General features: G+C 41.3%; 1 protein-coding gene across 1 annotated transcript in view; it reads left to right on the top strand.

The window, feature by feature from the left end:
* UVRAG (UV radiation resistance associated) overlaps positions 1 to 27,639 on the top strand; it is a 90,485-nt gene that overhangs the window by 13,439 nt on the left and 49,407 nt on the right. Inside the window, exons 2-8 of the mRNA XM_032192305.1 lie at positions 1,047 to 1,164; positions 2,428 to 2,462; positions 4,787 to 4,948; positions 6,538 to 6,612; positions 12,035 to 12,120; positions 24,809 to 24,914; positions 26,894 to 27,020. Coding sequence (XP_032048196.1) covers positions 1,047 to 1,164; positions 2,428 to 2,462; positions 4,787 to 4,948; positions 6,538 to 6,612; positions 12,035 to 12,120; positions 24,809 to 24,914; positions 26,894 to 27,020 — 709 coding nt within the window. The remainder of the gene's footprint in view (positions 1 to 1,046; positions 1,165 to 2,427; positions 2,463 to 4,786; positions 4,949 to 6,537; positions 6,613 to 12,034; positions 12,121 to 24,808; positions 24,915 to 26,893; positions 27,021 to 27,639) is intronic.

Genomic DNA, 27,639 nt, shown 5'->3' with positions numbered 1-27,639 from the left:
AAACTGCAGGCAGACAAGTTGCTGCCTCTTGGTTCTGCGAGCGTTTCAAGTCCTCTTCTGGCAGATGCAGGAGGGTTTCTCTGAAGGTGGATCCAGACGGGCAGCCTAACACTGTTTTTGGGGAGAAAGCAGCATGCTGTGAAAGGAAGCATGGGGTAAAAGGATGTATTAAACCAGTTGTTTGAGGCTTGTAGGTGGTTTGTGGCCATCCCAAAAGGACAGGGAGCCATTTGTCCACATCCCTGAGGTAGGTGGGGGAGACACTGGTAGGCTGAGAGATTTTGGGAGCAGGGTTTTGCAGTACCATGCTGGAGGGTTTGGGGAGAGCTTCGTGCATCCAAAGTGGCAGCTTGCTGATGGTCTGTGCTATGCACGCACAGGTATTCAAAGTTTAAACAAGAAGCAAACCTAAGTAATAATTTCAGAAATACTAAACTGCCCTACAGAATTGCTTGAAGTAGTTAAAATGAACGATAACTTGGTAAGGATCTCTACGTGCTTTGTTTTTCATTTAAGGATGCTGCAACAGTTTCTGCGATTGCTGTGACTTCAGGAAGCTTTATTCAACCAATTTCACATGGTTCTGGACTTGGTGGTGGATTATGTTAGAGATTTATCTGCTAGTTTGTGTTGGAAATAATTAAAAAGCACTCCTAATGTGCAGAACACCTGGGTGATATTGCTGCCGTTCAGTGCTACTGGTGTCGCATATGGATGGGAAATAATTAATAGTTGAGATGAGTTGTATGTGTTGAGTAAAAGTTACATACAGGACATGAAGAATAGCTTGTTTTGTGTATCAGCATTGCTTAATCTGAGCTCATGGGGGATTGTTGTTGCTCGCCCAGACAGTTTATTGTGGCTTTGCTGAATGCTTAATATTCACACTAGCTTTTTGCCAAAAAAAAAAAAAAAAAAGTGAAAAAGTGGAGTGTCTGGTGTTTTTGTGACAACAATGCTTTGGAAATCGTTAAAATAATTAAAAAAAAAAAAAAAGTAAATAATGTGATCTCACACCAAGAAATTTCTTTTTTCCTCCTTTTTAGCGCCGACTTCGTCATCTTAGGAATATTGCAGCGCGCAACATTATCAATAAGAATGGCTATCGCCTCCTGGATACGTACTTCACTCTTCACCTGTGTGATAACACCAAGATATACAAAGGTAAACCGGGCTTCTTGCCAACTCTTTTACCAGGTGGAATTCTTATGCTGCTAATTTTCTGTCCTTTTCAGGTCTTGATAACCTGCTGCCATGATTTGCTTCATCTACACTAATGGTGGAAAAGAGCTCTTTAGCTTCCTGAGCCTCATAAAATCTTACAGGGTAGGTAGGGAAGGAAGCAAAACAGGTGGCAGCTCTGGTAGAGCTTCTTAAATAAACCTATTTTTGTTGCCCTCCTTTCCCCCAGCCAAAAATTGGAGTTTAAGGAACTTCGGAGCTTCCAAGTGTGCAGAAAAGCAAAAGCTTTTGGAGCAGGAGTAGCTTTGTGTGGGAGAGAGCATTCTGCTCTGTGGGTACCAGATATTTTACAGAGCATACACCAGCACTTGCTACTATCGAAGACTGACAAAAATAGCATTGTCAGCCAGTGACAAGAAGCATCCAGTCATCTGTGCTGCTTTTGATAACTGAGTGTTAGATCCCATTTTTCTCTAATTTTTTTTTCCATCCCAGCCTATAGCTCCTCATTATGGAGAGATGTTATTAAAAATATATTTTTATGCTTTTTTTGATACTACCAATGCTTGGAGCTTTGCAAGTGACTTTTGTTGCTTCCACATTTTATTTCCAGGAGTAGAACCTTGCTTTTTGAAGATGCTGAAGATATGTAACTCTTGAGCCTCCTGCTTGGACTTTCTTGTGGTGGTTGGTTGAACCTGTAATTGATTTCTGCATCTGAAGTGTGGTTGTCAGCCTGTAGTTGTCCACTTAAAGGCTTCAAGCTCTTTTTGGCTGGGAGAGCCAAGGTTCATGTGTCAGCAGTTGCTTATTTCCACTTAAATATAGGTTTCTTTGTACCTCTGTGAGGTGATTTGGCCATTCACTTTCTAAGCATCCGGAACAGGTCACCCTTGCTCTTCAGGAAAGGAGTGCAATTAGTTTATCCCTCCTGCACTCTTCCAGGAAGATGTCACGTAACAAACTTGTCACTTTGCAAATGGCAACCAAATGTTGTAAAGTGCTGGAACAGTTTTTTTTCCCCAGAAACCAAAGACGCAGGAATTCCTCAGGATCATCTTGGGTATAAAGATGAAACTTTTACATTTAAATAATGACTTCTAATACGTAAGTGTCAGTGGATAGTTTAAAATTCAAATAAGTTTCTGACTAAAAGTTACTTGTTCTAGCTTTTTTATTTCAAATATTAAGATTTATATCAGTGTTTAAACTAATTTAAAGGTATCTTTTACTTTTTTTCTTTAGAGTTTTATAAGAGTGAAGTGATCAAGAATTCTCTGGTAAGTTAGTTTCATATAAGAAAACCTTTCCTTTTGAAATTGTTGTTTGCTGCAATATATAGGTTTCTCTGCAGATGCTGTGACCATTAAATGCATATTTTTACTCTGTTTCTGTTAGGAGCATCACGTTCATTCTTTTCAGGTTCTTTCCACAAGGGTTGGAATAGAGTGGGTGACTAGTAGAAATGTATGGTTTTTATTCCAGCTGTGGAACAAGGGCCTGTTGATACCTCTGCATTTGGGACTAAACACTCCAAAGGCAGAGCGTTTTCCTGTGAAAACTGATCAGTGTTCAGGTTAAGCTTTACAGTATATCAACCCTTTAAATGCTGAGAATGCCAAATAAGCCAAGTAATGTTAGATTTACTGGGACGAGTTAAAATTCAGCTATTTCTCTCACTGAAGTATTCTTTCAGTGTCTGGGAACTGAATGTGTCATGCCTAAGGTCTGTTTACAGTTCATCCTTTTTTTTTCCCTGTTCTCTCTGGTGTTAGCAACAGAAACAGCTGCTTTTATTTAAATGTCTGCAATTTGCTTATTCAAGGGTGATTGTATATCACTTGCTGGGTGTACAGATTCATTATAAGTGTCGTGTAGTTTAGCAACCATGGTGTAGAAGCAGAAACAAGGCATAATGTCCCAGATAAAGGGAGAATCAGACAGTGCTGTAGGATATACCACTAGATTCTTTGAAAATCGCTTTGTTGTGTAGGTGAATGGTAAGGAACATCTACCTGCACGTATAAATAAATGTATATTCTCTGCAGAGCTAATAGGTTTAAAAAAGCAGAGTATGTGAACGTCTTATTTACTAAATTCTCCACTTCAGAGCAGTGGAAGGACCAGAACTGAATAGTTTACTACAATGGAGAAGGGGTAGGTCTCTGGGAGTAGGATGTTGCAAGTGTTGGGCAAGGCAGTCTGAAAACGTGCTGAACAGTCTCCAGTGTCTGCATCAACGAGGTGGAAGTGCACCGTTAGAGCACGCTGGGCTATAAATGCTTCAAAAGCCTCCTGAATGGAGGAAAAGCTGTCTGCAACTGCAAGGCTCTTACCTTGCTCAAGCTTGTATTTCTTGAGACCTTCGGATTTTCAGTTCTGCCTATTCCACATCAGGAAAATGAATAACAAGAAGGGAATTCAGTTGAAGGAAACAGATGATAGGAATCTATATAAAAGGTGTAGCACTGAGCAAATTCCATACATCTTCTATGGGCCTGGTATTAACAGCCTGGTGTTTTTGCTGAGTAGCTACCAAACATCTCTTTTCCTTAGGGAAACTTCCTTAAGTTTATTCCTCCTGTGAAACTTACTGGCTAGCTTTGCTCCTGCTTTTGTTGTGGAGGAGTTTCCATCTTTGAGACCAGGAAATCAAGCAAGAGAGGGATGTATATATATATATTTTTTCCTATTTCTGCATTTTGGACACCCAGTGGTTTAAGGCCTGGGGAAGTCCAAAAGTTGCATACTGGCTCTTGCCCCTATCAGTGTTGGATTGACTCTGTTTTGGTTGTAGCTTGAGCCAATTACAACAGATTCTGTAAGTCCTTATTTAAATGTTATCAGACGTGAGTCAGTTCTTGGAGTGCTTCGTGTTTGCAAATCTGGGTCCAAGTGGAATAGGAGGAAGGTCATCATTCAGCTTAACATATGCTACTTTCTTGCTGAGATGCAAGCTTGATCCCTCAGAACAAAGAGGAGCTCTTTGTGGCAACACTTGGGGATTGCCATCAGCATTGGTCAAAGAGGAGGAGAATGGAAACAAATCTGTAAATAAATTACACCAACTTAATTATTGGGGGAATAGATCAGAGTTTTAATTCAACTCTTGCAATGAAAGCTATACCCTGGTTTTCAGAAGCTAAATTATAACATGGAAAATAATGTTGCTTCCACTTTAAAAGTTTTCAAATTGGCTGTACTCAATTAATGAAGTAATCTTCAATGTTTTGTAATAGAAAGCAGCAGTTAGCTTAGGGATATGGTTTAGTGGGGGGCTGTTAGCTTTAGGTTGGAGGTTGGACTCGATGACCTTGAGGTCTCTTCCAACCTAGAAAATTCTGTGATTCTGTGAGAACTCATGGAGTTTCTGCAGTGCTTTACAGAATATAGTATTTAAGATAGGAGTTGCCTTTTGAAAATGAAATAAGGAAGCAGCTGTTGCTTTCAACTCTTTATAAACCCTGAAATGCATGATGTTTAAGTGTCTTTTTTTTCTTAAAATCCATGTTTGATATGGGCTTTGCTACATTCTGATATTGTGCCTAGATGTTAAGTCTGCTTTGAGCTTAAGTTGTTCTTATTTCCCTTTGAATACCACCAGAATCCAACGTGGAGGAGTCTGGACTTTGGAATAATGCCTGATCGTCTCGATACATCTGTCTCGTGTTTCGTTGTGAGGATCTGGGGAGGCAAGAAGGAGCATTTCCAGCTTTTGATCGAGTGGAAAGTCAACCTAGATGGCTTAAAGTACTTGGGACAGCAGGTAATGTGGAACAGTTCTCTACTTCTGACTTACAGAAATGAAACAGCTAAATAAATACAGAATATTAAGAAAGGAAATACACATTTGAAGGGTGAACTTCAAAGTCTTATTGTCTAGATTTGTATTAGTTTACTTCAGAGCTTTAAATCCTGACTGGCTGAGTATTTAGTTTGCAACCATTGCTGAGTGAGCCTCCCAAATGATACTGCTAGCACTTGGTGCGTTAAATTGCAATGCAGAAATTGATTCAAGGAAGTAGCAGTGTGATTGTACACACAGTTAAATGAACACAGGTCTTAATATTTGTGTATATTACAGTTCCAGTTCATTCTCCTGGGAATGGCACTGTCAAAAATCTTCATTTTGAAGAGTTTACCTTACAAGGTTTAGAGAGTTGATAAAAGTTTGGTATTTGTCCCTTACTAGGAGCCTTTTGAAAGAGGTGAACAGTGTTTTCTGTGTTAAGTTTATGGTAAAAGTGGCTTAAAAGAAACCTCTATGACACAAATAATAAAACCACAAAAATCTGGTGCCTTTTGAATCATACATGTTCTAATTCCAACGGGCACTTCTGGACTGATTAATTGATGAGATCTATCAGAAGAGCAAGAGTGAGGAAAAACTCGTGGGTTGAGATGAAGACAGCTTAAGTCAAAGCAAAAAGAGGAGGGAAGGTGGAAAACAACACAGAAGGGATGCAAAAGTAGTCACTCACCACCTCCCACTGACAGACTGATGCCCAGCCAGTCCTTGAGCAACAGCTGCTGTGGACAGACTGAGCCCTAATTTTTATTTCAGAGGGTGATGGTTGTGTGGCACGTAACTTCCCTTTGGTCACTTCAGGTCAGCTGCCCCCTCCCAACCTGCTGCTGCCTCCCCCAGTGAGTAACTGCAGGGGTGGAGTGGGAAACAGAGGTGGCCTTGATGCTGCATGAGCACTGCTCAGTGATAGCTGAAATACTGCTGTTACCAACGCCATTTTAGTCACAGATCTAAAAGACAGCACCATATGGACTGCGAAAAAGAAAACTCCCTCCCAGCCAGACCCTGTATCCCTCAGTATAGTGTCTTTTAATATTCCCTTTGTTTTTATTCAACAGAAGAAATGGCTCCCTAAAGAATATTCCCTAGTGCATGCTTTTATTTGAAATAACGTTCTTTACATGAACAGCAAAATATTAGACACAAAACTAGTTCAGTATTACAGCTATTATGACCCCAACAGCCTATTTCTGAGGTTTTAGGTTCATATCACGTACATGCCAGTTACTCTTGAGGCTTCTTTGATTCATTTGCTGGTCTTTTTTTTTTTTTTTTTTTTGATAGCCTGAAATGCAACAGTAGGCAAGATGCTCTGGCCGCTGTTCCTTATCTCAAGGTAGAATGGCTGAACATAATCTGTGACTGTTACTAAAGCTGTAAAGCAAATGTTTTTTTCTGTGGTTAAATTCACTTTTCTGTTTCATCTGCTCCTGGAATTACAGGTGCTGAGAAACTGCTTGACCGTCAGTCATACAGAGCAATTTATGCTCAGCTGGAGTGTAAAACCATATTAAGTTGACCTTAAAATGATTTTTCTTTTCTTGTAGATACATGCAAGAAACCCAAACGAAATTATTTTTGGTCTCAATGATGGTTATTATGGAGCTTCATATGAACAGAAGGTGAGGATCTCTTATTTGTTCTGGCTTTTTAGTGCTGGTGACAAGCTGAAATTCAACTTCTAAACTTAAATTTTCACACTTGAGCACTCAGAACATTAAAATGCTTTGTTTTGAGGAGTGTTTTTTTTGACATGACAGAGGTGTTATCTCACTTCTGTTGCTTGGACAGTTGGAGCTATACATGGAAGACTTAGAGCTTAGCATTTTAGGTCCAAAGAAATCCCGATTACTGCAAATAAGCTTTGAGACTTTACTGCTTGAGGCAGACACTTCATTCACACTTAAAGCATCTTGAAAATGGTGGGTTATTGAGACTGATTTTCATGGTGAATATAAAACCGCATTAAGTGGTGGTTATTGATCTTAAAACCAGAACTTGTAGCTCTTAAATTGAAGCTATTTGCCCTATTGCAACCATTTCACTGTAATACTTGTTTGTCTGGCTAGTGAACGCAGCCAAATTATTGTATAGCAGTGCTGATTACTACACAGAAGATGAAAAAGTTTAAACTTACCTAATATAAAGGGCACAGCTAACAGCTTTTTTTATCCCAAATTGCTGGTGGCAGTGCTGTCCTATGGATAGGTTGTGTAAGGAGTCTGTGGCTGGAGAGAAAATGATTTTTGGTGTAGTTTCTTCGTGTGCTGGAACCAGCAAGGGCCAGTCTTGTGGGGACAGCCAACCGCACGAGTAGCCACTCCTATATGGGGAGAGTGCAGCAAGTGGCAAGGTGGCTGCATGTGCAAAACTCTGACCATATGCAAGCCTTCAAATTGTGTTTGGTATTTTGGTGGTTATTCTTCAGGTACAAATGCTATGGTAGGCAGCTCAGTCTCAGCTTTCTGGTGCTGTTAACTCAGTTTTGCTGAAGCAGGATGCAATTTTAATGATTTTATTGTTAGTAATCCAAGCCTGTATTCAGTGTTGGTAACGCCATCCTTAATCTTGCTCCCAGGTGTGTTTTGGTTCTTGTATGTGCTCTTAGCAAAGTTGAAAGTACAGACCTAGTGTATGAAGAACACATCTTTTTTCTGTCCTTCCCTATAACTTATTCTAGCTGCAAGAGCTAGAAACTTATTTTGTCATCCTGTTCTTGAGCTTCTGGTTGCTTTTTGTCAGTTCCTCAACCTAAATATCTTCTGGTATAGTACGTACCTCCTGTATGTAAGTGACTTGTGTGCAGTTCATGCCCAACTTCTTGACTCAATCTTCCTATATCCTTCAGAAGCTCTGTGTTCCTAAGGGGTACTTCTGTCTTAATCTCTTTTGCTTTCTAATTTCCTAATTATTGATGCTGGTTATCCCAAATACAGCCTCACTTTGGTGGGTACACTGACTTGTGTATAAAGCACTACCTGAAACCTTCTGTATGGATGGCTTTTTTTTTGTGTCAGGTGTGTGGCTCTGTCACTGTAGAAGCTGCATGACACAGTTTCTGCTTGGCTGTGATTTCTGATTTCTTGGGATGCTTTTTATTTGATGGGGGGGTTAGGTCTTCATAATAATTCAAGACATAAGCCTCATATTGAAATTTTTGATGTAATAAGTGGATGGGATAACAGTTCTGGTTTCTTTGCACTGGCACATAATAAGCCTTGTGAAATTAGATGTGTACAAATGCTATTTTGCAAGTCTAATGAAAACCCTGTGCACAAAGACACTTCAGTGTTGGATGTGTCCTCTGTTCTTACACATCTCATTATGAATAAAGTTACAGCATTGTACTCTTAGCTTATTTTTTCTGTGCATTGTTCCAAATAAGCCTGATTATTTTAATAATCCTTTGAGCTACCATTTAAATAGCCAAACTAGATTGATGGATTCTTACAATTAAGTGCCTTTTAATAATAGGGAAACTAAGTTTTTATGGTTATAAATGTCCTTTTCATTCATTAATGCCATTTATGGGCCAAAATAAGGAAATCGTTGGAAGTTGACTAATATTTTGGAGACTTTATGAACTCAGTTTTTCAAAAAGCACCATGGAGGTGCTACTGATCACTACTGGATCCATAAATACAAGTTCCTATTTGCTGTGTTATCTGGTTATTTATAAATAGTGAGAGGTGGAAGCCTGAAAACAATTGTAGCAGAGCAATCTGAAGTAGAACAGGAACAACTAGCATTGTCACAGCTATTTTAACACTGGAGATGCATTGATCAGGTGGGTGCATCCCTGTTAATCAAACAGCAAGAACAGCATGCCCGTGTAGGAATGCTGTAGTTGCTAAATTGTTAACTTGAAGTGAAAAAAGAAGGTTACACCTTCAAAAAGGAAGGTTACGTCCTCACTAGGTGATGCACCTTAGTGGTTTAGGACCTTTAAGCCCACTTTTTTTTTATAAGGTAACCTCCAAAATACATGTGTGTATGCTCAGAAAGCTTGCTTTGCAGGAGGCTTCTGTCCTATAAAGGAGCAAAATAGAACTGGAACAGAAATTGTAGGTAAACCAGGCACTTACGGTATAGCATTTGTTGTGTTAGCAGGATAAGAGTCCTATCTTTGTTGTTAATAGAACTGACTCTTTAATATTTAATATATGTTAATATAACTGACTCATTTCTTTTTTGCACTGAATGGCAGAAGGCCTTTAAATTCTGTATTCTTGAGAGAGAGATTTGGGATTTTACCACTCTCATCCCTTCTGTCCAGCAGTGACATAGCTTTTCCTGGTACCCAAGGAGAAAACAAACACTTTCTGTGGGTAATGTTCTTAATCAAGTTGTTGTTTTCTTGTAACATTGGATACTTGGATCACGGTGAGAAAAAGGTTGGGAAATGAGGTTACAAAAGCCTTTCTGTGTGCCTTCTGAGCCCTGAAGGGTTTTACTTCTTCGCTGTAGGTATCTCACAGTGCTCATATAACTCCTAGCATTTACAATGAGGTTGGGTAAATGAATGTGTGCTTAAGGTCAAAGCAGCTATTGCAAGCAAATAAGCTTTGACCTTAATCACATTTGACTTTCCACTTAAGCAGAAGCTGGAGGTACAATTTTGTTCAAGATTTTTATTATTTCATATTAAACTGTGCAGTGATTTTGCTAGATGAATTCAGTAGGACTGTTCCTTTTGCAACAACCACGTCTACCTTACTTTCTTGTTTCCTTTAGTTCTGATATGGGACCATTAAAACATTTGTTCATTATTGGTTCCATTCTCCCTGAAAATCAAACAGAGAAACAGTATGGAATTGCTTGAGCTGAACCAACATCTGAATAAGAAATGGATGGGAACTTCAGAGATCTTTGAAGCTGTCAGTCTGGATTTAAAGTATTCCAGACCCTTGAGCATTCTTCTGAATCCTCTTGGTTTTACCTGAGACTGCATGTTTCTGTGTAGCACTGCTTTTTGGCCAGCTTCGACAAAATAAAGCCAGTATAGCACCTAGACCTTCCTAAAACCACCTTTTTCCTCCTTTTCCTCCTCTTCCTCAATGTCTTCCTGGCTTTCAAAAATTTTCAACAATTTTGTTTACTCTTGCTAGCTAGTAAGACTTGCCCTCTCTCCTGTAGTGATACCTTTTCAGAAAGTGCATTTAGGGAAGCAGGTAAAGCTTTTACTTGGATCAACTTTCTGTTGGTTCCTTAAAGAAATAAAGCAAGAGCTAGCCTGTAGGGCTCTGCATAACTCGAAGCATTTGGTTGTGCCTAGGGACAGACAGAACAGTAAGTTATAATCCAGGGACACTGAGCTGTAGCTATGTTTTCCAACAGTCAAGCAGTAGGACCTTTGAAAAGCTGATCTCTCTCTACAGCATGTGGCCTACATCACGTACATCTACCTACAGGTCAGAGGTACCCACATCTACCTACAGGTAGAGGCTGCACAGACCATATTTAGCAGCTAGATCCTGGCCAGTTTCCAGAAGCAGAGCTTTTATGTATGGTTGCAAAGACATGTGCCTGTATCTAATAAATATTGTGGCAGAAAAATAGACAAACTCCAGTTCTAAAGGGTAAGCCTCTGTGATAACTAAATTTGAAACTTTTCATTTGCATCTGCAAGTATCCTCAAGATAGAATAGTTTAGGAGTTTGTTTGGACCACTGTATCTGCTTTGTTGGGCATTTCTTTTCAATACAGTCATATAGCAGGAGAAAGAGAGGCTAAAACATGCAGCTACTGGGAGCTCTTCCTGCAGCGACTTCTAGACCATTCCACTTGTTCTCTGAAAAACTTTGCACTTCACTTTCTGAAGGCAGTGTTTGATGAGATTGACTTCATGGTACAAAATGTTTTCAGTTTTTCACCATCCTAACTGATTCAGGGATTAAGGTGTCTTCCTTTTTAAGATTATTATTTTTTTTTTTATTAGGGGATATATGTATGGATTTCAGCATGTAAGATCAATCTAGCATCTTGAGAACAGGATTGAGGAGCTGAGGCAGTGCTGCTACGGTGCCTCTATTACAATATGATTCATATGTAGTGTATAGATCTCCTAATTTATTTAAGTGGAGCCTTATTTTTGGTGCAAAGTCATGTCAGCTGCATGGCCTGTGGCTCATACAGTTGTCAGGAGATGTTGACATGTAACTCTGCATCTCAGCATCTTGAAATGGAAACGGCCTGTTGAGGCAGGCAAAATATATCTAAATAGGGGTTGTTGCAGTCATATCAGAGCACATCCGTATCACCACTTGAAAAGTTTGCTGGTCATGTGCACCACCTCGGGCTGTTTTATATTGTAGAATAACGCCGCCTTTCTGCAATCCGTTAGGTCTCTGGCAATGCTGCTGGCTTGTTTGACCTAGTTAGAATTCACTTCGTCATGTGAAAAACCAGTTCTGAGAGTTTATGGCATTTTATGGAATTTGGCATGTCAGGCACAGCCACACGAAGTACGATATTGGACCCTTGTGACATAAAGAATGGCTCTTGGCCTGTATTGGTGTCATGCTTCTAGTGCAGCACGTAGGCTTTGGTCTGCTAGGGATGACGCAGGTTGTTTGTAGCTTCCAGAAACTGGTTCACATCTTTCAAAGCTTCAGATTGCTTTGATCTTTTAAACACGTGGAAGCATGAGTGAAGAACAGGACTTTATCTAATGGTCTTGTGCATCTCTGGCACAGTGCTGAATGCGTAATGGGCTTTCAGCTCTGAAGAATGGCAGTACTGTAAATCACATCCTACGTATAAAATGACTTTATGCAGTAATGGATTAGGAAGTTCAAATTCTGTGTCTCGAACGCAGATCAATATGCTACTGACCTATCCTTTTATAGGTAAGTGTTCTTGTAGGCCAGACTTGAGCTGCTGCTGTTGCCTTCTTCAATTGCTTCTGCCAACAGTATGTAAACTTGTATGAAGACAGATGTAAAATGCATTAAATGCAAGGTCATTTGTTATCAAAGTGCATGCTTTTAGTCCAGATGGAAGCTTTTTTGATTTCTAAATTACCATTTTTTTCTTTGCCTTAAGGATCACTCAGGTGCCCTGAAGAATAGTCTTCTCCAAGTGGATCAGAACTGCGTTCGTAACTCTTACGATGTCTTCTCTTTGCTTAGGTAAGATTTTGGAGAATATATCTGCATAGACATTTTAACTTATTTGGGTATGTGGAAGGAGTCTTTCGAGATCAATAAAATTCTTAACTGGACCGTGCAAAGGAGCTGTTTAGGTAGTGTGGGTTTGCTACCAGTGATGAGGAGGTGAGTCTTGATGCGTGTTTCTTGGTATCCTCTGGGCTGCTTCCAGTGGACGCTGACCTAGAGCTGGCCCAGAGACTACCTTACAAGTGTTGAAAGCTTCTATGTTAGGGAACCTCTGTGGAAAGCCCTTACTCTGTGTTCCTCAACAAAATGAGAACTGATTTAAATAAAATAATGAAAAGAAGCACCTTTCTATAAGCTGCTTGAGTGATGGTATAGCTTATGCAATAGCTACACAATAAGGACTAGATTTTTTCTGTTAAAACACTGAACTGAACTTAAATTTTGTGTAATCTTCCCTCGTAATCCAGAAGATAACTGCTTAGTGAGGAAGCAGTTATTCCATGGTGTGTAGTACACGACAGGTATAGTAACTGCACTTTTGCACAGCTTGATTGTTTGAGCTGTCTCTGGTGAAAAACATAAAATATTGGTACGAATATAAACACAACAACCCTTTTCAAATCAGTTTTAACTATAGCTGTTCAAGAATGTTAGCTGTGGGGAAGTATAATAGCATTAAAAACTGTAAGTAGGTTGGGTTTGAGGAGTAGGTTGTGTTTAAAAGGCATTTTACAGCACAGTTTTCAAACTCCAGTAATGAAATAACATTATTAGGTATGTTACAAATGAACACTTCTAGAAGCAAATGTGTAATAGAGTTTTCAGAAGTCGTGTTTGGCTTTCAGTTGTAGAAGTTGTCTTTTGGTAGTGCTAGCAGTAGGTGTCACTGTTGGCTGCGTGAAGCAATAGCCCCAATGCTACAGTGAAGAAAGTGGCAGGGAAAGTTGGCTCTAGATTGCTTATTCGGAAGTCAATCTTTTATAAGTTCTCTTAAAATTTAAAAGTGCTTTTTCTTGATTCTGTAAAACACTTCAACATTTAGAAGGCAGTCTGTAGTTTATCTTTATTTCTAGTGGAAAACAACCAGGGGATGTTAGGAAGTTCTGGTTACACTCAGACACAATCCATTGGAAGGGAACTTTTATATTATCTAATGTTACGTTTTTGTTAAGAGAAAATGTATGTTGGTCATCCTGATTGTTTTGTTCATGAATATTTTCCCTGTTTCCTTTATTTCTTTGTAGTGTGAAGCACAAACCAGAGAAAACACTCACTATGATACCAGCTGGTCATGAACATGACCAACTGGAGCCCTGTCAAATGTGAACTTTTCTTCTGAAAGTGTCTGTCTGTTAAAAAGCTGAATAGAAATGAAAATGTCAGCTTTCCTAAACCTTCCCTTGCTGGGTGCCCATCAGTGCTGTTTTGAAACCTGATTACTGGAGCTGTGTGCTCAGGTCTGGGGAGGTGAGAGTCCAGGTGCACTCTTGCAGTTTCTGGGTATGCTGTTGGGTGTAGCTCCTGTTTAGCTCTGCCTCTGAGCTAAGAGGTACTCCTTTATTTTTGCCTTGTCCTAAAAGGAACACTTTTTTCCAGTCCTCAGCACCAGGCCTGATGCTGATTATATTTCAGTGGATTCTGTGTGCCTTATCAAGGATATATTGCATTGTCTAGTTCCAGGAAAAGCTGAAATTTTTAACTTACGGCCTTATATAGGTGTGTTTTTTTTGCCTGGTTACTTGGTATCTGGGAGAATTCTTTGGGAATGGAAGAGAGGTCCTCCACATAGTCCTGAATTCCCCTCTCATCTGTCACATTAACTCAGCTTTTTTTACAGGTCCACTTTCTCTACCCTTGCTTACCCTCAATACCTATTTCAGAAGCCTGGTGATAGCATTTACTACTTTCTAATGATCTCAGGTCTCTTTTTGTCAGGTGTGCTTTTTCTCTTCCCACCCAGTCTGGTTTGTCACCTCCTCCAGGAGTCCAGACTTGAGTAACAAGACCGTGAACTCTTTCCAAAGATTTTTTTTTTAAGAGCATGTTCCTCTTACAACCAGAAGAGAGGTACAGGCATAACCTGAGTTGTGAGTCATTTGACAGGACATGCACTTTGGGAGGAAATGTATTGCTGTCTGCCTGCTTCTGTCCACTGGCTCTAAAGAGAGCAGGGAGGTGTCTACACTGTAAAGGTTTGCATCTGGTTGTATAAATCCCATGTTTTGAAGCCTTTCCCATGATGTGGTATACTTGTAGTAAAAACTCACAAGTTGCACATGTGGTTTTGTAACGTTTCTGTGAGATTGTGAATGTGAAGAGCAGCTTGTACTGGCTTTTCTTACTTCTCACAGCAGGAAGCAGGTCCCGGTGCTGGTGGTATCCACGTTTGAGTTACTCTGAAGGAATTGTGCTGCCAGGTAGCCACAGTGATCAGCTGTACGACGTGAAGACTGTGACCACGTTCTAGTTCAGCCCTTACCTCTTAAAAACTGCAATAATCCATTACTGCTCTGGGGTTAGTCTCCGTCAGCTGTCAAAACTGCCTTTTGGGGAAGAAATTATTTTTTAGTTCTCAGTTGAAGAATAGCTAAAACTTAGGAAGCTTGTGAATATGCCTTTATGGAAAGCATATGCTTGGCTCCAATTACGTTGATTAAAAAAGAATCAATTAGGAATGCCAGAGAGTGTGAACAGTAGAAAAACTTGAGTGTTAGATTAAAATGGTGCCAGTGTGCTCCGATGCTTAATTAACTTGTAAACCCATATAATTAAGCAAGAGGAAAAGTTTAAGTACCCAGGCAGCTCAGCTTTACACGAGGAAGTTCTCAGCACCCCTGTAGCTCACGAGCCTTCATGTTTTGGGGCAGGGACAAGAACCTCAGGCAACCACAGAGCAGCTAACAAGTTGCTCATGCCATATGGAGATGACGAATGTTCTTCCAGTCGGTTGTTTTAAAAAGGCTAACAAATTAACCACCCCAACTGGAAAGCTAAAATTTCGACTTTCCCACCCCCCCTTGGCCATATTGTCGTATTTCCTAGAAAGAGGTCACTTGAAGGCTTTCTAAATATTATGTAGCTGGTAGTAATAGGTTGTACAGAAACACGTTTCACCTTTCACATAACACTCAGGATGGGCCAAATACATCTGAGGTCATGTTCTGGACATGTCTCCAGAATCAAGCTCTCGGCACACTTGCAGTACGAAAGGCAAGAGATTTATATTTAGTATTCACTGAGTTTTCTCTCCTTGTTTTCTTTAATTTGTCAAAATAGACCTTCCAGTGTTAAGTGGTGTTGGGAGGATGGGATATGCTGGCGAATCACTAAAGAAAAGACATAGTTTTGTGTGTTAAAATTTTACTTAAGTCCTTAAATAGAATACAGAACATTACTTTTTCTACAACAGTTTTTTCAGGGTATTGTGACACTTCAAGCAGTTGAGCTTCTGGTAGTATTTATGCCTCTAAATATGTGAGTGCATGAAATCCTCTCAAGGTCAGTATGACACAAAGAGTGATGGAAAGGCTAGTCAAACTTGTCCCTTTGTGGTTTTCCTTCCTATATCCTTCTCTCCAAACAAAACCTCTTTCTCTTTGAGGGCGCTGAGGCCCTGGTCCAGGCTGCCCAGAGGAGCTGGAGGTGCCCCAGCCCTGGCAGTGCCCAAGGGGCTGGGGGCAGGGATTGGAATTAAATGATCTTTAAGGTCCCTTCCAACCCAAACCATTCGGTGATTCTCTGGCTTTAACCATTCTTTCAGCAGATGTGATGGCGTGTTTTTGCTGTTTGGCAAGCCCGTTAGAGCAAATTGGAAACATTTTAGCTGTATTTTTGTGCTCAGAATAAAATGAAAAAGGTTGTAGGAAGAATAAAAAGAAAAACCTGAAGGTAGTACCACATCAGTGCTGGAGATGTGTGTAAAAGAGCAGCTCCGGGCAGCTGCTGTAACGTTAATAATATCATCTAACCTAGCTGATGTTGATTTAAATGGACCTACCAGGGTGTGAAAGGGCTTCTGCTGCTAGCGTGGCGTGCATCTGACCTGGAGGATTAAATATTGAAATGAAGAGTAACTCCAAAGAGCACGTAAGTTGTGCCTTTGTTAAACAAAACAGCTTCTCACAGCTCTGCTGATAAGAGAGTAAGTCTGGTTGCAGTGTCCCAGACAGGATTTATCCAAGCAGGGTGAAAAACCCAGTGAACAATTGCCCTGTGCTTCACATCACAGCACTGATGGCCCAGGTTTGCTGATGTTAAGTGGCCCAAGCTGGCCAGTGACAAGACATTGCTCTGCAGAAGAGCAGAGCTTGACTTTTGAACTGAACTAATTATTACTTTCTGGTTAGGGGCTCAAAGAAACCTGCACGAACCGCATTTTTCTCGGGCTGAGTCAACTGCACAGCTATGCAGTATTGAGCATGGTCGTGTTGATACATGACAAGTAGAAATAGGAGTTGTTACGGATTTCTTCCATCTCAGTGTTGTGAATATTCTCACTGTACTTCTCATGATCTGTCATAGTGCAGCAGGGATTTGCTGGAAGTGGGGCTTTGTTGCAGGATTTGCTGTTTGAAATGTAACTTAATTTAAAGAAAGTAACTTAAATTGAAGAAGAATGCATGACTTAGGGCTGAAGAGAATTGAAGACCACGAATGCAGGCAGTTTGTCAGCAGGCTGAAATCTTGGGGATATTTGCAAAATCAACTACCTTAAGAGATCAAGACTAAAATGTCAGGACTCCGTATAAAATCAGGTTTTGTTTGGCTCTACCTTGCTTAGGAAAGAAGCTTTTTAACAAACACATTGCTTGCTGTTTAGATTCTTCTGTCTTTAGCAGTGGCCTTGACTAACAGAAGCCTTATGCAAGTTAATCCCTGAAGCTAGGAGTAAAGAGACAAAGCGTGCAGCCTGTGTAAGCAGTTGCAGTGTTGAAAAACTCATTTAGTAGCTGGGAGTAGTTTCTCAGAAACCACAGAGTCTGTGGAATTGCACATGCTAAACGTGGTAATTGACTCGGGGCAGCTATTTTTAGCTGGAAACTATGAAAAACAGCCTCGAGCTCAGCATAAGCTCTGCGAGTGGGGAATGATGGAGCGAGGGAGGCCTTCCTGTGCTTCAAATGCTTGGTGCTAAGGTGTGTCACGGGGAAACTGGCTTCTTTCCAGCCAAGGAGATGCACAAGGCAAGTCGTGAGCAGTGCAGAAGTGTCCTGTCCTGACAGCCAGCAGCTCAACCAGACTTTGCAGTTGTACAGTTGCTGTAAGCAGCCATTCTGAACTTCTGGAGAGGTGAAAAGTGAAGAAAAACGGTAAGAAAACAGCTATCAGCTCTCCCAGCAGTGGTAGAAATACTCTTCCGAGTGTGGAGTGGGTTGTAGGCTTCCTCTTAGCCTGACTTGTGCTCTTAAATCAGTAGGTTCATCCCCTAAAACATGCTTTTGCTGGTGATAAGCGTGGTGGTTTTTCTGCAACGGCCAGACTTGATGTTTCGAACCGGGAAAGATCTCCACCTGGAAGACTTGGCTGTCCACACTGAGTAGGCAGCCAAGAGCAGGCAGGCATCCCCTTGGCTTTGGACGTGAAAACCTGGGTGGCTGAAGGCCAGCAAAAATAAATAGGGACTGTAATCGGACCTCTTGAGTGCCTCTGTGTGCTTTTAATAAGCAGCCCTGAAATGGATGAACAGAGCAAGGAGTGTGAGCTCTTCTGGCTTGGAAATCACGTGGGTTGGAGTCGCAGGGTGACGTCTTCTTGGGAAGTACTGATGGAGAAGGAAAGAGGGAGCTGATTTTTTTTTTTTTTTTTTTTTTTTTGAGAGGCTCCTTGGGGATTTTGATCTGTAGAAGCAGACTTTCAGAGAAATCAGTTCCCAGGCATTTTACTCGCGTGGTGCTAAGCTATCCGGACACTGAGGCTAATCAGTCATCAGAAGAGCCAATTTCCAAGCCTGATTTTTGCCAGAATCTGTAGGAGAGAGCAGCGTGGGTCACAGCAAGTTGAAACAGTCCATGAAGCACAAGAGATTTGAACGTAAATGGAGGCTTGGTAGCCTTCCTCTGCTGTTGGTCTTATCTTCAGCTTGCCTAATGCACCATGCAGAATAAAACACCCCTACAGTAGCAAATCTTCAGTGTGAGTGGGATCGGGATGTTGCTAGCTTTTGATCAAATTCAGTTTGAGAGCGCTATTTAGGAGAGAAATTACACAGAGTCATGCAGAACTTCAGGAATAACTTTCTTTTTTTTTCTTTTTATGGCATATAAAACACGATATCAGTGAAGTGGATCAGTTCAATTAGATCAGAAGTCATAAGCCAGTCCTCATCTCTGTTACAGTTTTACTAGAGTTGATGAAAAACAGAGCATGTCACACCTGAATAACTTTCTGAAAGCATCTAAGAAGGAGGATTTTGTGAACAGTTGCACTGGGTTCTCTTCCTTAGTTTTGTTACACCTTTATTCGGGGTATGGCTGTAAGAATGGTAAGATAAGTTTTCTATCTGTCCCCCTGGGCAAAAACTGCAATGAATGCATGCCTCGTTACGTAACTGCATCAAGGAAGGTCTATAATCCATTGTGCTTGTTCTCAAAGTAATAAAAATGCTCACTTTGATAACCAAAAACCCAGCAGGGTGGGAGCAATGCACTCATGACAGAGAAGTAGCAGATGCTCCTGTAAGAGGTAGGACCATCCCTCTGCCCTTTGATGGTAGAGCTCTTCTACTTCAGCCCCAGCTCTGTACTTCTTGGAATTAAACTTTGATTTATCAGATTTTGGGGATTGCTTTCAGAAAAAACACAGCAATATGCAGCTTGAAGAAAGGAGTCACCTGAATATTGACTGTGTTTTTTCCTCCTCCCTCCAGTGGTTAAGGCCTATGCTCAGCTGTTGCAAACACCTTATCAGGCTTGTGGACTTTGTCTGGAAGAACACAATTAACTTGACAGCAGCTGTTTCCCTTTTTGGGTGGAGCCTGTAATCTACTAAACCTAAACTAATGCATCTTCCTTTCACTTGTGCAGTGAGCTGTAGTCTTAGCCTTGTTTACTGCCTTGGAGCTAGAGTTGAAACTTAAGATTTGTTGGCAAGTTACATGTCAGCAAAAGCCAGCAGGATTCTACCAGCATCGCTGTCCTTCTGGTAGGGATCATCTTTATATGTTTATGCCCTTTGAAATTTTAGATTTTCATGTGATTTTACCTTTCTGCCATGTGCAGCATCTTGAATGTGATCCTGTCTGTTGCCCTGGCAGCAAGGTTTCTGCAAATACAAACAGTAAGTGTGAGTATAAAGAAAAAAAAACACAAGCTTTCCACGTTATTTGCCACAATTTCATTTGGTCTTTGAATGAAAACAATAAGCTGGAAATCCATCCCAGCAGCGGAGTCATATCAATGAATTGGAATAAAAGGACTGGAGACATCTCAGGTCTTGTGACTTCATTTCTGGAGGTTCGTGCTTCACTTCAAGACTTTCTCCTTTTCTGCTCGTGCCCTGTGTGTATCGAGGGTGATCTGTATGTTAGCTCCTTCAAATGTTCCTCTGCTGGAGGCCAGGACCTCCCCGGCTGCCAGTCCGATGGATGTCTCTTTTTCCTCTTCTTCTCCTTTTCCAGATAGCTCAAAGCATTCACTATTGCAGTGTCCACATTCAATTCAAGTCAATTATTCAAAAACTTAATTTGTCCTACCTATGTAAGTCAATTCAAAACTGAAAGGGTGATGGAAAGTATCTGTGCTCCAAAAGCTTGGTCTTCTGTGAGTTCCTTCCTGCACCGACTGCTGGAGAAGTTTATGCCATCAGTGAATGAGTCAAACATGATTTAATTCTCTGTTTACTCCCTACTGTCTTCTCTCATCCTCCATCTGCTTCCTACAAACTGTAGGAATGGATTTCTGAGGGAAGTGGGGAAAGGGAGTAGATGAAATAAATCAGGAAAATTTTTCTTGTGGGAAAGTAGATGTAGCAAATGGTGGTTTAAGGGGCTGTGTAAAAAATCTGTATATGCTATAGCTGGCTGGCATTCCCTATAATATAATTTCTGGACTGATATAAGAAGCGAGCATTCAATTTTTTGTATTTATTAGGAAAGTCTTGGCTTTTTTTAATATTAGTATTGGGTATTGTACTTCCAGGATCCTGCATCTCGCTCGTCGCCAGAAGTGTTCTGCTCCGTTTTCTAAATCCCTGCTAATAATTCTCAGTTTAAATTTAGGCTCATTGTAAACTGAGGTTGTTCTGGCAAATGGGACTAGAGGCATTTATTTCTTCTTGGGAGAAGTAGCCGTAGAATGTGACTGCTGTAATTAATGGATATATTTATGGCTTAAAGTTGTGTACACGAGAAACCCAGATGTCTGATAGAAGCAGAGAGATACTTGGAGTGTATCGTAGAACTACAAAACAGCGTATCAAGTATCTAATAAAGCTGAGATTTTTTGATTAATGTGAATATAAACTTATGTTAGCTTAATAAGCACAACTATCACAGGACTCCAGCTTTTGTTTTTTCAAGATTGTAGCCAGGAATGAACTTGCTGTGTAAAGCAGTAAATCAGCAGAGCAATGCATGACCGAGAGGAATGCCTCGCTTACAAGAGGATACAGCAGTGTCCTGAAGGAAAGGGGTTCAGCTGAAGCTTCAAACGTTGCCTCGAGCTTGTTGCAAGCTGGAAGAGAGCAAATGTGGTGTTACAGCATGTTCCTGAGCTGTAAAATCATGTCAGACCCCTTCCTTGGGAAGTTGGGAAAACGGCTTCATTGTGCAAACAAGACAAGGGTGTTGTTGCAGAGAGGTCCTGTAACAGTGAAGAAGTCCCAAACTTGGGAACTCGCTTTTTCCAGGTCGATACCCAAGCAGAATCGATTGCCAGAGCGATAAATCCAACCCTAAAGATGTTCAAAGATATGAAATTACTCAGCTTTTTCTTGGCAGGGTATCGTATGCTAAAAATGTTTCACATCTTACAGCCAAGGTAAAGAGTAGCTTTTTTTTGGGGGGGAAGAGGAAACACTTATTTTAGACTTGAAAAGCGTTGAAGAAATACCCCAATTAGCCTGTATTTCATCAACTCGGGAACTGGGAAGCGATGAGGGTAGATGTTGAATTTTTGCCTGCGGGTTCTTGTTAGATCAATTAGGGATGCAGATTTTGCTGGTCTTAGATTACAGCACGGGGCTGATGTTTTGGTATCCAAACTAGTGTAGGGTGGCCTCCCCCTGCAAGGAATTTTAATGTTTGCTTTGATTCCAGAGCTTCCCCAGGCAGCAGCGTGCGACTCACCTGAGCTTGGACAATTACGCAGCAGCTTTCGGGGCCCCAAGCTCCTGCAGTAAATCTGCCACGGTTACGTCCCTCTGACTCTGCTGCAGGGACACCAGAACAGCCTGCAGGCGCAGAATGACGACACTTTTGGCTAAATTCTCCTTAAAAAGACCTGCAGTTCTGCTGTAACTGGCTTGGCTTTCCTGACCACTGAAGGAAATTTGATAGCGAGCCAGCGGTGGCCTCTCCAAGCTCCGAATTAGCTCTTAAAGTGCTGTGTAAGTGCTAATTTTAATAACAATAATACTAAAACTCCCTCTTAAACGATGTAGGAAGAATCCTGCCTTGGCTGATAGCACACAGGTTATGCCATCAGTTGGCTGGGAGCTGTTGATTACTAAACCCAGGCGGATTGCACTCAAGGCACAAACTGTGCTAACTTCAGCCCGTAGCCTTGGACGTGCATTCAAGCTAGAAATGGAAACAATATGTGGACAATTAGTGTTGAAACTTCTCTCTGCTAATTATATCAAACTTCTAATCCAGATTTATGGCCTAAATTTGGTGATCTCCGTTCACTGGTGCAGGCATAATTTATTCCTCCAAGCCTATTGTGCCTGTGAAGATGACAGACAGATTTTCCAGTTGATGTTCTTCAGGCTTAGCTTGTGATCCTGCAGTTGGATGACCGCAGATTTCCATGTGGGTGCAGTTGGGGCTCTTTTTTTTTTTTTTTTTTTTTTTTTTTTTTTTTTTTGGCTGGAGAAATAAGATTTCTGGCTGTTCTTGCTCTTGCAACATGAAGTCCCTGAAATTTTCAGCTTGGAAGGCTGAGCTTCAGATGTGTCTGTGACCTTTCTGCTGCCATTTTCAAGTCCTCAGGACAGTAGTTCACATGCAGAGGCTGCAGGAACAAAAACCTGCTGATACTGGTCGACTCGGTGTAAATGGCTCTTATTTGGCATCAAGGCAGCCAAGTTTAACTGTAGGACATTTTTAATTGTGCAAGGAATATCAGGATGATTTTTGGCTTAAAAGAAAATTATTTAGTATTAAAAAAGAAAACCATTTGATATTAAAAGGAGGCTTGATTGCTGAATTACTCTGTACAGCAGTTTATAGATTGGGAATATACTTCTTAGATAGAGATTCACCATATTATAGAAGCATCCTGAGGTATGTACTGGTGTAAAAGTCAGTCTAGGTAGGTATTTGTTCCTTGTATTTGGGTGTGGGTAGGACCTGAAGGTGTTACAAAACTTCAGGTTGTTAGCCAAGCATTGATTAAAAGAAGCAACGTGGCAAGCGACCCTCTAATAAGTTTTTAGGTTCATAAATGCTTTTTCAGTGAGTAGAGGGCTTCTCAGCAGTGGGATTTTGCTACATAAGCAGTGGGATGTCAGGGATGTACCATGGTGTTTTCTAGATGGCCTAGCAGACTTAACGAGAGTGTAAAATGAGATGAAGGGTAGAGAAAGGAAAGGTACGTTTCACTCAGTTATTGCTCTTTTCATGTACATCTTACCTCTAGGTAAGTGTTCCCAGTGTCTGGAAAGAAAACATTCCAGAGCTTTGCAAAAGGACAGCTGGAAACTGTTGGAGTAGGGAACCTAAGCCCTGCTGTGTGACGTGGCAACAGAACCCTGGGTGACCTTTGGGACGGGCAGCAAGCCTTGGTTTTGGCCCATGTAAGCACATGTTGGGTAGCTTTGGGATGAGCTTCACAGAGCTCGGGATGCTTTGGTGCCTCTGCAGAAGGTCCCAGGGCTCCATTTATGATGTGGGACTGGCCTTCAGGTGACCCAGTGCTGTTGGCCTCAACAGTCTCTTTTATTTTTATTATTATATTTTAAGCCCCCAGTCTGGTGGCAGCTCGCGGAGCCATTCTGCTTTGTATGCGATTTAGGTGGGTACAGCTGCCCCCCAAAAGACCATAAGTGCCTATCTTCTGAACAGTCTGAGAATCCTAGAAGCATTAGGGTTGGAAAAGCCCTCCAAGACCATCTGGTCCAACCACCCCCCTACCACCAATGTCCCCACCAAGCCCTGTCCCCAAGCACCACGTCCAACCTCTCCTTGAACACCCCCAGGGACGGGGACTCCCCCACCTCCCTGGGCAACCCGTCCCAAGGCCTGACCGCTCTTGCTGAGCAGAAATGTCTCCTCATTTCCAACCCTTTAGTAACAATTTGAAACAAAAATCTACTTCGGAGGGTGGTGTTTAGGAGAAGCAATGGTGTGAAGGAACTAAAGGTAACTTTGGGTTTAATGTATTCATGAATGTTCTTGCATAACATGCAGGAGTCCAAATTGGTAATGAATCGGTAATGACCTTGTTTAATATCACTAGCACTAATTTTTCCCTGTTGTCTGTATTATCTCCTCTCCGTGTACTGGTTTGCTGGGCTAGCTGGTTTGGGTGATGTCCTCATGGTGATTAAACTAATCCCTAATGTCTGCTGTTGCCTAAAGGTAGGGCGCTAAGGGGAGGCAGTGTGAGAAGGGCAATTTTTTGGGGTTACTTCAAGCTATCTCGATCTAACTGCATACAGACCATGAAAAATCTCTAGCCAAAAGCTTTAAATAGCAATGCCTCAATTGCTCGTAAATCTGGAAGGTATTAAAAAACGTATAAAGAAGGAGCTGGGCAGCCTCTTCTATATACTGCAGCGCCTTGGTCCTTGGCTCACAGAAAACGTGCAGCCTTCCTTTTAGTAAAACTTAATGTTCCTATAAGGCAGAGTTTAATTTTGGCTAAGCAGAGGTGGTCATTAAAGCTTGTATTGGAACAGGCTTGGTCCATTGGCTGTGTTTGCCTGGCCAAATGTTAACTTTGTGCTGTGGGTTCTCTGACTCCTTTTTCATTTTTTTTTACTGTTCTGACCAGGCCTTAGTGGAGTGAAATTCTTATTCCAGCACCAGGGCTGCCTAAATAATGCTCTAACAAAGGGAGAAGAACTTAATTGTAAAGCTGTGATTGGGAAAAGTGGACCTTGTGCTTTCAAGTCGGGTGCCTCTGTGTTATCTAAGGGATTTTTGCACTTTAAAATAAAGTTAGCCCGTGTTAATGATGCTCATGGTAACTGCCACGTGTGTACCCATGTCTTCACTCTATTGTGTTATAGCCTAAATATGACATGAGAACCCTGTAATTATAGCTCTGCGTGATCTGCATCTATTGAATTTGACAAATGAAAGACATCTGTCACTTTTGATTGAAATTAAAGACTCGCGGGTTTCTTTTGACCGCTTATTTGTAAAATGTGCAAGTTGTAACTCCTCTTCTAATGTTTCATTCATTTCAAAACAGAGCCTGGCAATCCAAATTTCCACTGCCTCTGCTGCTTTTGACGTGCCTGGTGCATTCATCACCAAGACATATGGGGAACCTTTAGTACAGGAACCTTTAGTAACAGCTGTGACTTCTCTTTACAGGCTTCACAGAGCCCAGTGTGCAATTAAACAGACTCAGGTAACTGTTCAGAAAATAGGAAGGGAGATTGAAGAAAAGCTGAGATGTACATCGACAAGCAATGAACTGGTAAGTTTGATCATTTAAAATCTTACTCTACAGGCTTGTTGAAGCACCGTGATGTACTGACCATAAAATTGCTTTTTTTTTTAAAAAACCATACATGTAAAATCTTTACTTAAACCTAGCATTTCAAAAGGAAACTTAACCGAGAAGTGTAATGTAGCAGATCTCGGGTTTGTGTGAGCTACTCAAATGGGTTTATAGATTGCTTGTGCTGCTTTATTATAATTGCTTCGATACTCTCAAATTACAAAAACTGCATAGGAAATACAAGAGTTTTATCAGGAAAAACAAGCTTTTAATGATAAATCTTGATGGGTTCTTGTGGTGGATTTAAAGTGGAATGAGTCTATCTTGCTGTACCCTGCTCCCTATGCAAAAACAGTGTATTCAGCTAGTTTTAAGAGGTGTCAAACTAAATTAAGGGTTTGATAAAATGGAACAGTGGGGAAGACCCCTAATTGCAGCATTGCATTGTAGATGAAGTGAATTCCCTTAAGAGCAATATAACATCTCCTGTCAGTGACTCCAACCTGGAGCTTGTTTGTCTTCTGCTAATATCTTGGCTGTTAAAAGGCTTTTAATCATCTTCATCATCTTTTTCCAGTTATGGATATCCTTGTCTTTCCATACCAAGGCTTTTCCTTTATAAATATGTGGAGCAAAACTACATGAACAACATTAAAACCAGAAGTGACACTGATAATGCATGTGATACAGCTTCTTAGTGAAACGGCACATGGTATAAGGAAATGATTACCCATTTTTCTTTTGTTTAGTAGTCAAAACTCTTCCTGGGCTTCTATCCCTCTTTATAAATGGGCGAGCTGTAGTTTCATTCCTTAATCCTGAGTCACGTTTCCTGCTGGAGCCTTGAACCAGAAGGCTGGGCGCACACATGTTACTGAGGCGAATAAGGAGAGGGAAGAGTTCAGGAAGAGCTGACTTTTTCTCATGCAGTTAGCGTTGAAGTAACATTATCTCCATGAGCTGCTGGGAAAAAGTGAAAGCTGGCGGCGTTGCATGAAGTGACAGTGTCTGGTGCTGCTTGCAGAAGCTGTGCTCGCAGAGATGTCTTCATGTTTTGAGCTCTGTCCAGGGGTATGGCTGGACTGGAGGGATGCAAGTTCTCTTTTTCCATTTTGAATCAATCTTCAGTTATTCTTAACAAGTATTCCAAACTGAAAATGGTGGGAAAAAAGATTAAAAAAAGAACTATGTTCTCCCCATCCCTCCCCCAAAAAAACAACCGAACAGGAAAACCGACCCAGCCTTTAATAGAAGAAAATTCTATTTCACTGTTCTCATGGAAGCATAATTTCTTAGCGAAGAAAATGCATCACATAAAATAAATCTTTAAAGACACAGGAAAAAAAGTCTTAAATATTAAAGGAGGGATCCTTCTAATATAACTATGCATAATGACATAATCTGTTCACTGCTCTGTGTTCTTCCCACGTGGATCCTCTTTTCTCATTGCTCTGAAGCTGGGAACAGAATTTAATAGCGCAGCTCAGACATTTCCAGCCTTTTTCCTGTTCCCTATCTCATTTTAGCCCGGGCTCCTCATTGCTCAGCTCTTCTCTTGTTACCAAGCCCTTTGCCAGGGAATTCTCGTGCTGTTAGCACTCTGCTGTTACTGTCCACATACTCATCCTGCAGATATTTCCTACTGCATCTCCTTCATCTCTTAATTTCTGCCCTGGGCCAGGCTGCATCACTGAGCACAGGAGAAGGGATATATCCTGTAGGACGAACAAACACTCCAGACCAAAGCTGAGGTTTTTTTTCTTCCAAAGCAGCAAAATGATTAGGGTCCCTCGTTATCTGTTGTCTCACTTCTTAGTCTGCCAGACACTAGTCTTGTCCTACTTTTCCCTTTCTTCCTATCATCACTTCTACAAAACCATTTATATGAAGAAAAACTTGAAGATGAATAAAATACTTTCAGTTTTACCTATTGGAGTCTGGTTTTCTTCCAATAGAAAAAGGAGAGTGAATGTTTACAGCTGAAGATCCTGGTGCTACGTAACGAACTGGAGAGACAGAGGAAGGCCCTTGGTCACGAAGTAGCCTCGCTGCATAAGGAAAAGAACACTTTGCATGACCGAGGTGAGTGTACAGGTGTTACTGCTTCTGGTGCAGGTATCTGTAATCCATTAATCAGAAATGTAGTAGCCTAGCTGTGGTAGTTTTACCCAACTGGGCAGCTGAACTCCACCACAACCACCCCCTTACTCCCCTTACTCAAAGGAGAAGGGAGAGAAAATAGGGATGGAAAGGGCTCAAGGGTTGAGGTAAGGACAGGGAGATCACTCAAGTATTGTTGTGGACAAAACAGACTCAGTATACAGAGATTAAAGTAATTTATTACCTATGGCAAACAGGCTAGAGCAGTGAGAAACTAAAAGCAAAGTAAAAATACCTTTTCCCCCACCATCCACCCTCTTCCACCTTCTCCCCCTGAGTGGCTCAGGGGAATGGGGGCTGCGGTCAATCCCTGATGCTTCATCTCCACTGCTCCTTCATGGTCATTCTCTGCCCCTGCAGGATGCTGTCTTCCCAATCTGAGCTTGTGGGATCCTGTTCAAGAACTGCTCCCACATGGCTCCGTCCCACGGGGTCCATCCCCCAGGAGCAAACTGCTCCAGCACGGGTCCCCCATGGGTGGCAGCTCCCCTGCTCCTGCATGGGCTCCTCTCCATGGGCTGCAGCCTCCTCCAGGCCACAT

This window comes from Aythya fuligula, chromosome 1 (genome assembly GCF_009819795.1).
Source record: "Aythya fuligula isolate bAytFul2 chromosome 1, bAytFul2.pri, whole genome shotgun sequence".
Lineage (NCBI taxonomy): Eukaryota > Metazoa > Chordata > Aves > Anseriformes > Anatidae > Aythya > Aythya fuligula.
This window is presented reverse-complemented; position numbering and strand designations above follow the sequence as displayed.